General features: G+C 34.8%; 1 protein-coding gene across 3 annotated transcripts in view; it reads left to right on the forward strand.

Moving 5' to 3' along the window:
- KPNA4 (karyopherin subunit alpha 4) overlaps window positions 1-15,655 on the forward strand; it is a 67,892-nt gene that overhangs the window by 13,401 nt on the left and 38,836 nt on the right. For all 3 annotated transcript variants that reach the window (XM_043595006.1, XM_043595005.1, XM_043595007.1), the window contains 4 exons: window positions 12,167-12,211; window positions 13,089-13,178; window positions 13,288-13,317; window positions 13,401-13,453. In XM_043595006.1, the coding sequence (XP_043450941.1) occupies window positions 12,167-12,211; window positions 13,089-13,178; window positions 13,288-13,317; window positions 13,401-13,453 (218 nt within the window). The remainder of the gene's footprint in view (window positions 1-12,166; window positions 12,212-13,088; window positions 13,179-13,287; window positions 13,318-13,400; window positions 13,454-15,655) is intronic.

Consider the following 15,655-nt stretch of genomic DNA (forward strand, 5'->3'; position numbering starts at 1 on the left):
GTTGGAGCCCCGCGTCAGGCTCTGTGCTGACAGCTCAGAGCCTAGAGCCTGCTTTGGAGTCTGTGTCTCCCTCTCTGTCTGCCCCTCCCCCGCTCATGCTCTGTCTCTCTCTGTCTCAGAAATAAATAAACATTAAAAAAATTTTTTTTAAATTCTTACCTTTTTAGTTTATAATTCCCCCATTTGTTTTTTTTTTTTTAAATTTTTTTTTTCAACGTTTATTTATTTTTGGGACAGAGAGAGACAGAGCATGAACGGGCGAGGGGCAGAGAGAGAGGGAGACACAGAATCGGAAACAGGCTCCAGGCTCTGAGCCATCAGCCCAGAGCCCGACGCGGGGCTCGAACTCACGGACCGCAAGATCGTGACCTGGCTGAAGTCGGACGCTTAACCGACTGCGCCACCCAGGCGCCCCTTATAATTCCCCCATTTGTATAACTTCATCTTAGACTCTTCTGCCACTTGGGCAGGTAAATCCACCTTAACTTTAACACTCAGTTTTGCTTGTCTTATCTTTGCTTTTAGTGGATCCCTTGGAAACACCTTGTTTTCCTTTTACTTTGCCATTTCTGATTTATATTTCTAGGTTGCACTGAAGCCTCAGTTGAATTGGAGGCGTCGGTTCAATATGGACTTTGTCTATTTTGTATACTACTCTAAATTCTCATCACAGAGTCTGGCATACAGATTTTCCTCATCAACAATTTGTATTGATCACTCATTGAACTCTTAGAGTAGTTATTTATGTACCCACATTTAGTATTTCCTCATGTAAGGTAATGTTTTCACTTGTTGTGTGTTTTGTAGAGAAAAGTATTGCAAAAGGGTATGTATGACTTATACACCAACAAATTGGATAACCTAGATGAAATGGATAGATTGCTAGAAACATACAACGTACCAAGACTGAATCTTGAAGAAACAGAAAATCTAAACAGACCTATCACTAGTAAAAAGATTGAATCACTAATCAGAAATCCCCCAACAAAGAAAAGCCCAGGTTCAGAGGACTTCACTGGTGAATTCTACCAAACATTTAAAGAATTAACACCTATCCTGTTTAAACTTTTTCAAAAAACTGAAGATAAGGGAATACTTTAACATTCATTCTATGAGGCCAGCATTACTCTAGTACCAAAGCCAAAGACACTACCAGAAAACTGCAGATCGATATCTTTGATGAATAGTGTTGGCAGAAATTTTCAAAAAAGTAGCAAACAATTCAACAGCATATTAAGAGGATTATATACTGTGGCCAAGTGGGATTTATTCCTGGAATGTAATGTAATGGTTCAATATATGAAAATGAGTGTACTATATAACACATTAACAAGAATGAAGAACAAAACCACACATGATCTCCATTGATACAGAAAAAGCATTTGACAAAAATCAGTACTCCCTCATGATAAAAACCCTCAACTAGGAATGGAAGGAAACTACCTCAACATAATAAAGATCAAATATGAAAAACACCAGCAGACAACATATTCAATGATAAGTGAAAGCTTTTCCTGTAAGAATAAGAATAAGACAAGGATGCCCACTTCTACCAATTCTGTTTAGCATAGTCTTGAAGTCCTAGCCAGAGCAATTAGGCAAGAAAAAAGAAATAAAAAGCATCCAAAGTGGAAAGGAAGAAGTAAAACTATGTTTGTAGATGGCTTGATCTTTTTATGTAGAAAACTCTAAAGATCCTCCCCAAAAAATGTTAGCAGTAATTAACGATTCAGCAAAGTTACGGGATGTAAAATCAGCATACACTCCTGAGGAACAATCTGTAAAGGAAAGTGAGAAACATATTTAGTTACAGTAACATCAAAAGGAGTAAAATACTTAGGAATAAACTTAACCAATGAAGTAAAAGACTTTTACATTGAAAATTACAAAACATTGCTGAAAGAAATTAAAGAGGACACAAATAAATGGAAAGGCATCGCATGTTCATAGGTTGGAGGACTTACTGTTAAGTGTCTACAAAGTGATCTACAGATTTAATGCAGTCTCTATCAAAATCCCAGTGGTGTTATTTGTAGAAATAGAAGAGTCAATATGGAATTGTAAGGAACGCTGAATAGCCAAAACAATCCTGAAAAAGACAAAAGTTGGGGAGGTCTCACACTTCCTAATTTAAAACTTACTCCAAAGCTATAGTATTCAAGACAGTGTGGTATTGACACAAAGTCATACATAGACCAGTGGAATAGAATAGGGAGCCCAGAAATAAACTCTTGCATGTAAGATTTTTTTTTTTTTAATGTGAGAGATTTTTGACAACAGTGCCAAGACCATTCAGTGGTAAAAGACCATCTTTTCAACAAATGGGGCTGAGAAATTTTGATATCCACAAGCAGAACAATGAAGGTGGACCCTTACCTAACACCATATACTAGAAACTAAACTCAAAATGGATCAAGGACCTAAACATAAGACCTAAAACAAAGCTTAGGAAAAAAACAGGACAAAAACTTCATGACATTGGATTGGACAGTGATATCTTGGGTATGACACCAAAGACGTGTGTGTGTGTGTCTTGTACAAAATAGGTGAATATAAAAAACTAGAAATGCAATTTTTTTCTGTTCTTTATTTTCTGACTTTTCCAAAGAGATATGTATAACTTCTGAATTTAATACATTTCCCTATTGTTCAAATATTAGATAGTGAAGCTACTGTAACCCCATTCCTTGGAGTTAACAACTGTTAATAATTTCTTAACGTTTTTTGTGATTTTTAAATTATAATTATGCACTAATTATTTCAGTGCTTATAATTTAGATGTGGATCATTTAAAATTTTCTTTTTAATGTTTTTTATTTTTGAGAGAGAGAGAGAATGTGAGTGTGGGGGGTGGGCAGGGCAGAGAGAGCGGGAGACCCAGAATTCAAAGCGGGCTGTCAGCACAGAGCCTGATGCGGGGCTGGAACTCATGAACTGTGAGATCATGACCTGAGCCGAAGTAAGACGCTTACCCGACTGAGCCATCCAGGCACCCCTAGATGTGGATCATTTTAAAGTATTATTATTTTTAGTAGAATTCTTTTTAAAAACTGTTACTGTAGCTTGCCACAGTTAAATCTGGCCTCCTGTTGAATTTACTTTCAGACTTACACTCAGTCTTGAGTTATCTTTTTATTTGTTAGAGGTAAGAATATGATTCTCTTATGAAGACTTGCCCATCGCTAGTGGTGCTAATTAGAATTTTACTACTATTAATAAATACTATCTCTGAGAAATCGCTGTTTTAGTAAGCATTTAACATTAAGCATTTAAAATGTCCCTTTTAGATCTCACAGCTCATGGGTTCGAGCCCTGCGTCAGGCTCTGTGCTAACAGCATGGAGCCTGGAGCCTACTTCGGATGCTGTCTCCCTCTCTTTCTGCCCCTTTGCCACTCACACTTTCTTTCAAAAATAAATATTGAAAAAAAAATTTTTTAATGTCCCTTTTATTGTCATAAATGTAAAATTGGAATTTATTTGCTAGCATACATATTTAGCAAAGGCATGGATAAGTACCATGATGACTCCTCCTGGAGAGATCAGCAAGTGGAAATGAAAGGAGGTAGAAATAGGAAAGGAATGGGAAAACAGACTTTTGTAGTTACACATTTTAGCATCTGGTTTACCATATTTATTGGGTCGAACAACTGTTGTACCTACCAGGTATGTTTAAGATGTGATGATCATTTGGGTTGAAAACGCCAGTAAATTGCTTTTCTCTGAACTGTTGTGTAGGTTAGCTTTATATGATGTGATTGATTTGGTTCCTTGCCTACTTTTCCATTTCTGGCTTCTGACATTATTCAACAGATCCTGCGTGCACCATCTTTTATAATCCTCTCTTTTTGTATATGCTATATTTTCTACCTGGAATGCCTGTCTCTAGATCAGTTTTCATTTATTCTTAAAGATTCAGCTTATATTTCATCTTCAGTCTTTCTTCGCTTACTTTAAACTTTTTACTGTCAAAAACAGTACATGCATAACACATTTATTAGATGAGTAAAGTCAAGTAATGTGTTTTAAATGGTGTTTGGCACCAAATGTTTGCAAAATGTTAGACTTTATTAAATTATATTTTTCTGTCATAAGAACTGCCACCTTAAAGCCACTGATAATGCTATCTCTGATCCGCCTTTGTATTTCTAGTGCTTGACAAGTAGGTGATTAATAAATATTTGAATGATTGAGTGAATGCTTCCCAGCAGGCTGTAAATAATAATACTGTAGAATCTCATGCTACAAGGGGAGGGGAAGGTTATGTATGTTTGTGTATGCATAACTTTTTAAAAATTGTTTTATTGAGATGTAATTTATTTTGCTTAAAACCCATTTTGAGTGTACAGTTCAGTTATTTTTAGTAAATTTTCATAGTTTTGCAACCATTACTACAATCCAGGTTATAGAATATATCCCATCACCCCACAAAATATCTCATGCCTGATTAATCATTTAACTTTTTATTTTCTCTTGGTGTTGTTTTTTTTTTTTTTTTTTTTTTGTGCTATGTTAACATCCCTGGGGTATCAAGATAGGCTGGATAAAATAAAATCACAGCATTATATGCCATATCTTCTGTATGACCAACTTTAGAATTTTTCTTCAGTGAGGTGAGTTGAGTCCTTACTAATTAATCTAAACCCTCATATTTTACTCAAAATTTAAGGTATTAAAATTTCATACAGTATAACATCATCACATCTTAAATTACTAGTTTTTAGAGTTTTTTTAAAAAAAACTATACATTGGTAAAAAGTGACTTAGAAATTAAGTAGGCACTAGTTAGAAATCAAATAGCTATAAATTGGAAAAGGAAGTACTGAACCCTGTTCTCATAAGAGGAAGGTGTTTAATCCCTAGAATTATGATAGTGATGAACACTATCATAAATAACTATTTTTAATTTGTTAAATTAAAAAATTATCTTGTGTTCTGTAAGATTCACTTGTTTGAATTTTTTTTGACAATTTCTTGTCCCCTTTTGCCTGAATATAGGATTTTGTAACTATATTTATTACAAGCAAAGAAATATAAAAATTCTGGGTTATCTGCCTAAACTATACTCCTTACTCAGCCTTTCTCTGCTTCTCTCCCCATCCCCCCATTGACTGCCTTTGTCCTTTAGATAGCTCTTTGGCCTATAAATAAGTCTTTGGCCAGTTTGTCAGCCTTTTGGAATTCTAATTGACAGCTCACTGCATCAGTGTAAGTCATGTGATATCACAACTATTATATTTGCATGTAGTATATGAAAACTCTTTAAGATAAGACTTAGAAAAATAAGCCTTCTATACCCCTTTCATGGGGCCCCAGAGAAATAAAAGTCCTTTATTTGAGATGGAGTTGTGACTTGTAATTGTCTAAATATCTAATTCCACTTTTAAGACATGGTTTTTTTGCAATAAAAAACGGGTAAATGCTGCCATACTGGTGCATAGGAAGTCTTTCTACTAGTTCATTCAGTCTTCTCTTTACCTTGAAGGTAATAGCTTTTTCTCAAGAGAAGAAAATTCTTTCTTGCTCTCTTGCTGTGTAATAGATTGTCAAATCTCCTATTTTGTAAATAAATTTCTGTCGGTAGTAGTAGCCTAAGGCTTGTGTCACTACTAAAGTGTTAAATTGGTTTGATAAATCCTTTATTAATAGTTCCAAATTATCAGAAACTCCAAATTTAATAAGATGTACTGTAATGGGAAAAATTCTTTGAGTGTAAATAAAATATTTGTGTAATAGTGTATATTTAATATTTTATTTTTTGTGCAATATTTTGCTTTATTGAAAAGAAGTTAAAGCCCATTATAACTTAATTCTGCTTATTTATTAGGTGGAATACTTACTAGTTTTTATTAAAACCTTTTTTGACCACAAATATCAGTCCCTCAGAAGTCTATTGTATAATCTGTTAAGTAGTACAGTTTACAGTTTTATTTTCTGTCTGTGAGACATTGGACCTAATTTTTTAGGACCAAATTTTTGTTGTTGTTTACCAGAATTGTTTATTGCTATTGTATTGTGAGACAGTGCAAAGCCCACGGTCTTCATGATAGTGCTTTTTCTTTAGTATGAGCCATAGGCTCTAAAATTGGCTTGAACTGTATTTGATTTTAAGACTTGAGGAAAACTGTATGGCTTAGTGGTTAATTGGCTTTGTATGAGACTGTCCGAATTCTGATCCTAGCTGTCCCACTATAGCTGTGTGGCCTTGGCCAATTAAGTAATTTAACTTCTCTGCCTCAGTTTCCTTATTTATAAAAAGAAAGAAATGTTTTGTGGTTGTGGTTGTTGTTTTTATCTCTTAAGGCTATAATAATTAAAAGATAGTGAATGTTGAAATTCTTATGATAGTACTTGGCCAAGTATTTTTATTCATTTTGCAGCCTTATTTGTATTTTTTTGATCTTGGCATTTTTTTAAGGGCAAAAGATTCAGAAGGACTTTCTGAATGAAAATATAAGATAGAAAAGAAACACATGAGAAGTTCAGTATCATTAATCATGTGGGGAAATGAAACATCTACATATGTATTAAAATGGCTACATGAAAAAGACTGACCATTTCAAATATTGATAAAAATGTGAAGGAAACTCTACTGTTACTGGGATGGACAGTTATACAACCAGTTTGGAAAACAGTTGGCAGGGATTTTGGTTTTTATTTTTTTATTCAAACATAATCAACATACAGTGTTATATTAGCTTCAGGTGTACAATATAATGATTCAACAATTCTATATACTTTTCAGTGCTCATCCTGATAAGTGTACATTAATCCCCTTAACATGTTTCACCTGTCAGCCACCTCCCTCTGGCAGCCAGCAGTTCTCTGTATTTGCTTTTTTTGTCTCTTTTTTTTCTTTGTTTCTTAAATTCTGCATATGAATGAAGTCATGGTATTTGTCTTTCTCTGACTTCTCTAAGCATTGTACTCTAGCTCCATCCATGTCCTTGCAAATGGAAGATTTCATTCTTCTTTATGGCTGAAAAATATTGTGTGTGTATATATATATATGTATATATATGTGTGTATATATATATGTGTGTATATATACACATTTTCTGTATCCATTCATCCATTGATGGGCACTTGGGCTCCTTCCGAAATTTGGCTATTGTACGTAATGCTGCAGTAAACATAGAGGTGCTTGGATTCTTTTGAATTAGTGTTTTTGTATTTTGGGAGTAAATAGTAGTAGAATTACTGGGTTGTATGGTATTGATATTTTTCGGTTTTTGAGAAGACTCCATACTGTTTTCCACAGTGGTTGCACCAATTTACATTCTCATCAACAGTGCACACAGGTCCTCTTTTCTCCACATCTTTGCCAGCACTTATTCTTTCTTGTGGTTTTGATTTTAGCCATTCTGACAGATGTGAAGTGATATCTTATTGTGGTTTTAATTTGCATTTCCCTGATGGTTAGTGATGTTGAGCATCTTTTCGTGTGTCTGTTGGCCATCTGTATGTCTTTGGGAAAAGGTCCATTCAGATCCTTTGCTCATTTTTTAATTGGATTATTTATTCGTTTTTGGTGTTGAGTTGTAGACATTTTTTTTTATATATTTTGGATATTAACCCCTTATCGGATATGTCATTTGTCAATATCTTCTATTCAGTAGGTTGCCTTTTTGTTTTGTTGATGATTTCCTTTGCTGTGCAAAACCTTTGTACTTTGGTATAGTCCTAGTTTAATTTTGCTTTTGTTTCCTTTGCCTGAGGGGTCGTACCTAGTAAAATGTTTCTATGGTTGATGTCAAAGAAATTACTGCCTGTGTTTTCTTCTAGGGATTTTATGGTTTTAGGTCTCACATTTAGGTCTTTAACCCATTTTGAGTTTATTTTTGTGGATGGTTTAAGAAAGTGGTCCAGTTTGATTCTTTTGTTATTTTTTAAATACATATCTGTATCAAAGCTCAAATGATCATCAAAAACTCACTTAAACAGAGATGGAATAAATTGGTTTGGTCAAAAATTGAGGTAAAGATTTCTGTACATATAAGATTACCCAATACATTTTGAGAAGGGATATTTATTCCTTATGTTATTCCCTATATATGGAATTTATATTCTAGTAGGGAGAGGGTAAAAATTAGGAAAATTATATATAGCATATTAGAATGTGATAAATGATATGGAGAAAAATAAGGCATAGAAGAGGAATAGAGAGTACCCAGTTGGAGAGTTGCTGGATGGTTAGGAAGGGGAAGACCTTACCATGGAGGTGACTTCTGAGAGATTCAAACATGAATGTGGGCACTGCAGATAGTGAAGGAACAGCATTACAGCCTGAGGAATTCACAGTAGCAGTAATAATAATGGCTAACACATATATTGCTATGTGACAGGAGCTGTTTAAGCCGTTTACATATATTAACTTATTCAATCTTTATATAGTATCCTATGCAATAGGTATTTTTACTATCCTCATTTTATAGATGAGAAAACTGAGGCATTGAGAGCTAGTAAGTAGTGTGGCTGAAAATTAAACCCTAGCAGTTTGGCCATGGAGTCCATTCTTTGGAGTTGCTGTAGAGTCTATTAGTGAAGGCCTTGAACAGAGAAAATTTGTAGTGTGTTAGGAGAATAGTTAAGTTAGTGCAGATACAGCAAAGTGAATCAAGAAAATGATAGAACCTGAGGTCTGAAAGGTGGTAATTGAAAAACAGTTAAGGTTAGAGATTTGAGAGGACTTAAGCCATTTTAATGACTGGGCTTTTACTCCAAACTGGACAGCCTTTGATAGTTTTGAAAAGGGAAATCACATGTGGCTGACTTCTTATTTATTTTTTTTTTTGATTTTTAAAAATTTTATTTTTTAAATTTACATCCAAGTTAGTTAGCATATAGTGTAACAGTGATTTCAGGAGTAGATTCCTTAGTGCCCCTTACCCATTTAACCCATCCCCCCTCCCACAACCTCTCCAGTAACACTGTTCTCCATATTTAAGAGTCTCTTAGTTTTGTCCCCCTCCCTGTTTTTATATTATTTTTGCTTCCCTTCCCCTGTGTTCGTCTGTTCTGTGTCTTAAAGTCCTCATATGAATGAAGTCATATGATATTTGTCTTTCTCTGACTAATTTTGCTTAGCATAATACCCTCTAGTTCCATCCATGTAGTTGGAAATGGCAAGATTTCATTCTTTTTGATTGCCGAGTAATACTCCATTGTATATGTATACCACATCTTTATCCATTCATCCATCAATGGACATTTGGGCTCTTTCCATACTTTTGCTATTGTTGATAGTGCTGCTATAAACATGGGGGTGCATGTGCCTCTTCAAAACAGCATACCTGTATCCCTTGGATAAATACCTAGTAATGCCATTGCTGGGTCGTAGGATAGTTGTATTTTTAATTTTTTTAAAATTGTTTTCCAGAGTGGCTGTACCAGTTTGCATTCCCACCAGCAGTGCAAAAGAGAGATCCTCTTTGTCCACATCCTCACCAACGTAACCAAAAGTTGTTAATGTTAGCCATTCTGATTGGTGTGAGGTGGTATCTCATTGTGGTTTTGATTTGTATTTCCCTGATGATGAGATGTTGAGCATTTTTTCATGTGTCAGTTGGCCATCTGGATATCTTTTTTGGAGAAATGTCTATTCATGTCTTTTGCCCATTTCTTCACTGGATTATTTGTTTTTTTGGGTATTGAGTTTGAGAAGTTCCTTATAGATTTTGGATACTGACTCTATCTGATATGTCATTTGCAGATATCTTTTCCCATTCTTTTTGTTGCCTTTTAGTTTTGCTGATTGTTTCCTTTGCTGTGTAGAAGCTTTTTATTTTGATGAGGTCTCAATAGTTGATTTTTGCTTTTGTTTCCCTTGCCTCTGGAGATGTGTTGAGTAAGAAGTTGCTGTGGCCAAGGTCATAAAGGTTTTTGCCTGCTTTCTCCCCAAGGATTTTGATGGCTTTCTGTCTTACCTTTAGGTCTTTCACCCATTTTGAGTTTATTTTTGCGTGTGGTGTAAGAAAGTGGTCCAGGTTCATTCTTCTGCATGTCGCTGTCCAGTTTTCCCAGCACCACTTGTGGAAGAGACTGTCTGTATTCCATTGGATATTCTTTCCTGCTTTGTCAAAGATTAGTTGGCCATACACTTGTGGGTAAATTTCTGGGTTCTCTATTCTGTTGCATTGATCTGAGTGTCTGTTTTTGTGCCAGTACCATACTGTCTTGATGATTGCAGCTTTGTAATACAATTTGAAGTCCGTGATCTGGCTGACTTTTTAGAAAGGGGTTCTTTTACTGGGTCCTTCCTCCCTTGGAGTCTATAAGTAGAATTCAGGAAGGCCTAGAAACTTAGAAAAAATTACATCTTTATTTTTCACTAACTTCTAACAGTGTTTCCTTCATTTAATAATGTAGCCAGTAAACTGCAGCAGTTATTAAAGTTACCTGTGACTTTTTGTCACCACCAGTAAAACATTTTTGCAGGATATCTTTATTATCATCACTTTGAAATTATACTAGTTGTTGGACTCACTGCTAGAACCTGTTTAATGTAATAACAAAGTACATATATTACAGTTTTTTCATGCTTAAATATTTTTGACAACTGTATGTCAATATACTTGCTTTTCTTTGTAACCTTATGTATTTCTTATCTGTATTTAAAAACACCGTGTGGAAGGTGTTCATTGATTTCACCAGCTGTCAAAGGAGACTGTGGCATTCAAGAATTAAGATTCCCTGTGAGGATTGCTTTGGTTGTTGTGATAAGAATGAACTGGGGGAGAAGGCAGGCAAGAGCAGAAAGAGGGATACAAGTTAAGAGGCTTTTGCAATAATCTAGGTGAAGGATAATGGAGAGTTGGACCAGAGTAGTGGCAGAGAAGATAGTGATATATAGTTGGGTTTTGGATAAGTTTTGAAGGTTGAACCAGAGGATTTGTTAGCAGATTGAATGTGTAACATGAGAGAAGAAGAAGAAGAATCCAGGATTGCTCTAAAGTTTTTGTCTGTGCATCTGGAAGAATAGAGTTGACATTTACTGAAATCTCTTTGAAATTATCAGCAGATCTATAATACTGGATATGTCATAAATTTTTTAAACAGTAACATAAGGCTTATAAAAAGGTACAAAGAATAAAAGAATTCATGGTCTCACCCCCTATATGAACCATGTGAGATCAGATAGAGTTATGTATGTTTGTTAAAAATCAAAAGTTTGGCTTTGGATATAAGTTTGAGATCTTTATTAGACATCTGAGTATTTGTGATTTTGCTATTTCTACTTGGTATGCCCTGACCTATGCAGTCACTAGAAAGAATGAGGGGAACTTATACAAAAAGAACATAAACTTCTGTTGTTCATCTGAAGGTTTGAATGTTTTACAGTGAACATGTATCCATGTGTTAGGTAAGTTTAAAATGAGAAAAATTCATATTAAAAGAATAAGAAAATAGTTACAGTATGTGATAAAAAATTATGTGGTCATTAGAAATAACGAAAAAGAGAGGTGCCTGGGTGACTCAGTTGGGTAAGCTTCCTACTTTTGATTTGGACTCACTCAGGTCATGGTCTCAGAGTTGTGAGATCCAAAATCCAGCTCCACTTCAGGCTTGGTGCTGGGTGTGGAACCTGCTTAAGAGTCTCTGCTTGCCCCTCCCCTGTGCAAGTGAATGCATGTGTTTGTGCACTCTGTCTCTCTCTAATAATAATAATAATAATAATAATAGAAGATATTTGTATATACCACCATGGAAGGGCTCTAAACTCTATAAATTAAGTAAACAAAAATAAGGTGAAGACAAAATAAATCGATAAGTGTGTCAGAATCACAGTAAATCTAACACTGGTCACCTTTAGAGAAAGACCTGGATTGACAGGTAGATGCCCCCACCCCTCCTTTTAAGCAGTTGAGTTTACTAACCTTGTACATGTATTACTTAAGTGTTGTGGTTCATATGGGAGGCGAGCTTATGGGTTCTATTATTCTTTGTATCTTTGTATTTTTATAAATGCTACAGTTTTAAAATTTTATATCTAATATAGAAAATCATATATATATACTATGATCTTTATTATGCGTAAAATGTGACTATGTACATATATGACTAGAAGAAAAGATTATGGGATGTACATTAAAATGTTACTAGTGGTTTTCTCTGGGTGATGGAAATTGGGGTGTTTTTAAAAACATATTTTTCTTTAATTTCTTGTAGACTATGAGAAGACAACGAAATGAAGTTGTAGTTGAATTAAGGAAGGTGAGTCATTAATATTGGGTACTTCCAAGCATAATTCTAACATTATAGCATATATGGAAGGTACTAAATGTATATTAATCTCATGTGCCTAGCATTTCTTTTTCTTTTGAAAACTGAAGGATTTTGACTAAACTTAGGCTATTGAAGTTGGCAAGATACAACTTGTCCACTATCCAGAAATAGAGATAAATGAATTCTTATGTGGTGTTTTTCTTCTGTAATTTTTAATAATTTATATGAAGTGTAAGTCATAACTATACAGTTTTACTAAATAATTCTGCTATTTACAGGTGTAAATATGCCCTGAAAAGAACTTATTTTACTTACAAATTTCATCAACTTTTCAAGTATTAAAATAAGTTATGTCTGTAAAAAAAGAAAAATGGGTTATAGTTGGAAATCTATATCTTTAAATTTGTCCCCCACATTTTAAGTGAAATTTAAGTGGCCCTTGATTTTTGTAAGGAATTGTTGATTTCTGTCTGATTTTGAACTGCCCACCTTTTGCTTTGACTTTGTTTTTAGGTGATAAAGAGAAGCTCCCAGATGATGTATAAAATGGTTTAGTACTTTTAAATAAATATGTATGTTTGGTTCTGGCTTAAACTGTACACTATCTTTTTTTAATCAGAATTTTTTGTTTTTCAGTTTGTTTTTATATAGTTCACGGTTCATTAAAAATGTAGTATTTGGGGTTTGGGTCTCAAATTAGTGTTGCTTAAGTGTTTGATTCACAATTTGGTTTAATTTTTCATTTGCGTTTTACTTTTAAAAGGCACTTCCTGTTTCATTTTGTAGGACAGGATTGCATAACCTTTGTATGAAACTATCTTTTTATTTAACTAAAGTTCTTTTTCTGATTTTTTTGTTTTTTAAGAATAAAAGAGATGAACATCTCTTAAAGAGAAGGAATGTACCACATGAAGATATCTGTGAAGATTCTGATATAGATGGCGATTATAGAGTGGTAAGTTATCATTATTCTGGTAACATAAAACTACGAATGAAAGATTTTACATAAATAAAGAATTTTAAGGTGACTTTTTAACTTTGTTTTCTCTGTAATTTTTTTACAGCAAAATACCTCTCTAGAAGCTATTGTTCAAGTAAGTTGAGCGTTTTCCCGTGTCTTCATTTGTATTTCTAATTACTGTGTATCTATATCAAAAATTGTTTTAATTTTTTATAGAATGCTTCAAGTGATAACCAAGGAATTCAGTTAAGTGCAGTTCAAGCTGCTAGGTAAGTTAAATTTTGAGGACATATTTAAATTTCATAACTTACACAGGAGTTCTGTTTGACTTTTCACTATGTAATACTACTGTGACTCAAGTTTGATGACAAACAATAAAGAACAGTCCATAGACTAACTAAATTTACTTAAAAATTTTTTTTCTGGTTTAGTGTATTGATAGCAGTTTTTTCTAAACTCAGATAAAGTTTCAAGTTGCAGAATACATAGATGCTAGGAAAGAGTTGATTTGACAGGTTATTGCTAGCAACTAATAGAAAAGCATTATTTATTTATTTTAATTCTTTTATATGTTTTTATTTATTTTTGAGAGAGCACAAGTTGGAGAGGGGCAGAGAGAGAGGGAGACACAGAATATGAAACAGGCTCCAGGTTCTCAGCTGTCAGCATAGAGCCTGATGTGGGGCTCGAACTCATGAACCCGTGAGATCATGACCTGAGCCGAAGTTGAATGCTTAACCAACTGAGCCACACAGGCACCCCAAAAAACATTATTTATAAAACTTCACTTTTTATTAATAGGTTTAATTTTATAAAAGTCAGGTTTTTCATCTCCTACCCAGGTAACTAATTCTTTTCACAGTACTTATTTTAATCAAACAATAAATTGAGTTATAAGCTTACTATAGCAGTGTACAGGCAAGTAGACATTAAGATTGAGGGCTACAATTTGCAACTAGATGGATGGAACTAGAGGGTGTTATGCTAAGTGAAATTAGTCAGAGAAAGACAAATATCCTATGACTTCACTCATATGAGGACTTTAAGATACAAAACAGATGAACAAGGGAAGGGAAGCAAAAAATATAAAAACAGGGAGGGGGATAAAACATAAGAGACTCTTAAATATGGAGAATAAACAGAGGGTTACTGGAGAGGTTGTGGGGGGGGATGGGCTAAATGGGTAGGGGGGCATTAAGAAATCTGCTGAAATCATTGTTGCACTATATGCTAACTAACTTGGATGTAAAGTTTTTAAAAATAAAAGATAAAAGATTGAGGGCTACAGAGTTTCCCAGTGGATTTCCAGGTAGGAATATTATGTTATTTTGTATATTTCTGCTGTGAAATCTGTGGTCTAGAGGTGTATGCTCCTATGTTTTAAGAGGGGAACCAGAAAAACTTGTTTCTGAGACCTTTGTATTAATGAATAGGTTATTAGCTTTCCTACTTTTGTGTATTTTAAAAACCCTAGAACAGATAGGAAAATTATAGAATTAACACTATTGGCCACTACAGGTAAAAGAACTTCGTAGAGAGGACTTGGTTATGTAGGAAGAAAATCATAGGAGTATTCACATCTCAAAATGGCAAATTATGTTTATAGATAGAATGATGATGAAATTTGAGGGGTACCTGGGTGGCTCATTTGGTTGAGTGTCTGACTCTTGATTTCGGTTCAGGTCATGATCTCATGATTCATGAGTTCAAGCCCCATGTTGGGCTCCTGTGCAGAGCCTGCTTGGAATTCTCATTCTGTGTCACTGTCTCTGTCTCTTCCTCCCTGCCCCCCCTCCCCAAAGTAAATAAATAAACTGGAAAAAATTGACACATTATGCTCACCATTTTTCATTGTTGATTATTTGATAGTTTTGGAGCAACTCTTCTCAATAGGAGTTCTACAAAATAATTAAAGCCCTAAGGCCCCTAAGGCAGATATTTTCAAATTAGGGTCTTTGTTTTTTTGTGTTTTTTGTTTGTTTGTTTGTTTAATGTTTATTTATTTTGAGAGTGAAAGGGTACACGTGTGTGTGTGCGTGTGCAAGCAGGAGAGAGGCAGAGAGAGAGGAAGAGAATCCCAAGCACGTTCCACGTTGACAGCCCCAACGGGGGCTTGATCCCACGAACCATGAGATCATGATCTGATCTGAAATCAAGAGTTGAGCACTTAACCAACTGAGCCACCCAGGCATCCCTCAAATGATGGTCTTTGACTCTCTAGGAGATACTGAGACAACTTCGGGGAGTATACAAAATCAAACTCATGGGGCGCCTGGGTGGCTCAGTCGGTTAAGCGTCCGACTTCGGCTCAGGTCATGATCTCACACACAGTCCGTGAGTTTGAGCCCCGCGTTAGGCTCTGTGCTGACACTTCAGAGCCTGGAGCCTGCTTCAGATTCTGTGTCTCCCTCTCTCTCTGCCCCTCCCCTGTTCATGCTCTTTCTCTGTCTCAAAAATAAATAAAAACATTA

Source organism: Prionailurus bengalensis, chromosome C2 (assembly GCF_016509475.1).
Source record: "Prionailurus bengalensis isolate Pbe53 chromosome C2, Fcat_Pben_1.1_paternal_pri, whole genome shotgun sequence".
In the NCBI taxonomy this organism is placed as follows: domain Eukaryota; kingdom Metazoa; phylum Chordata; class Mammalia; order Carnivora; family Felidae; genus Prionailurus; species Prionailurus bengalensis.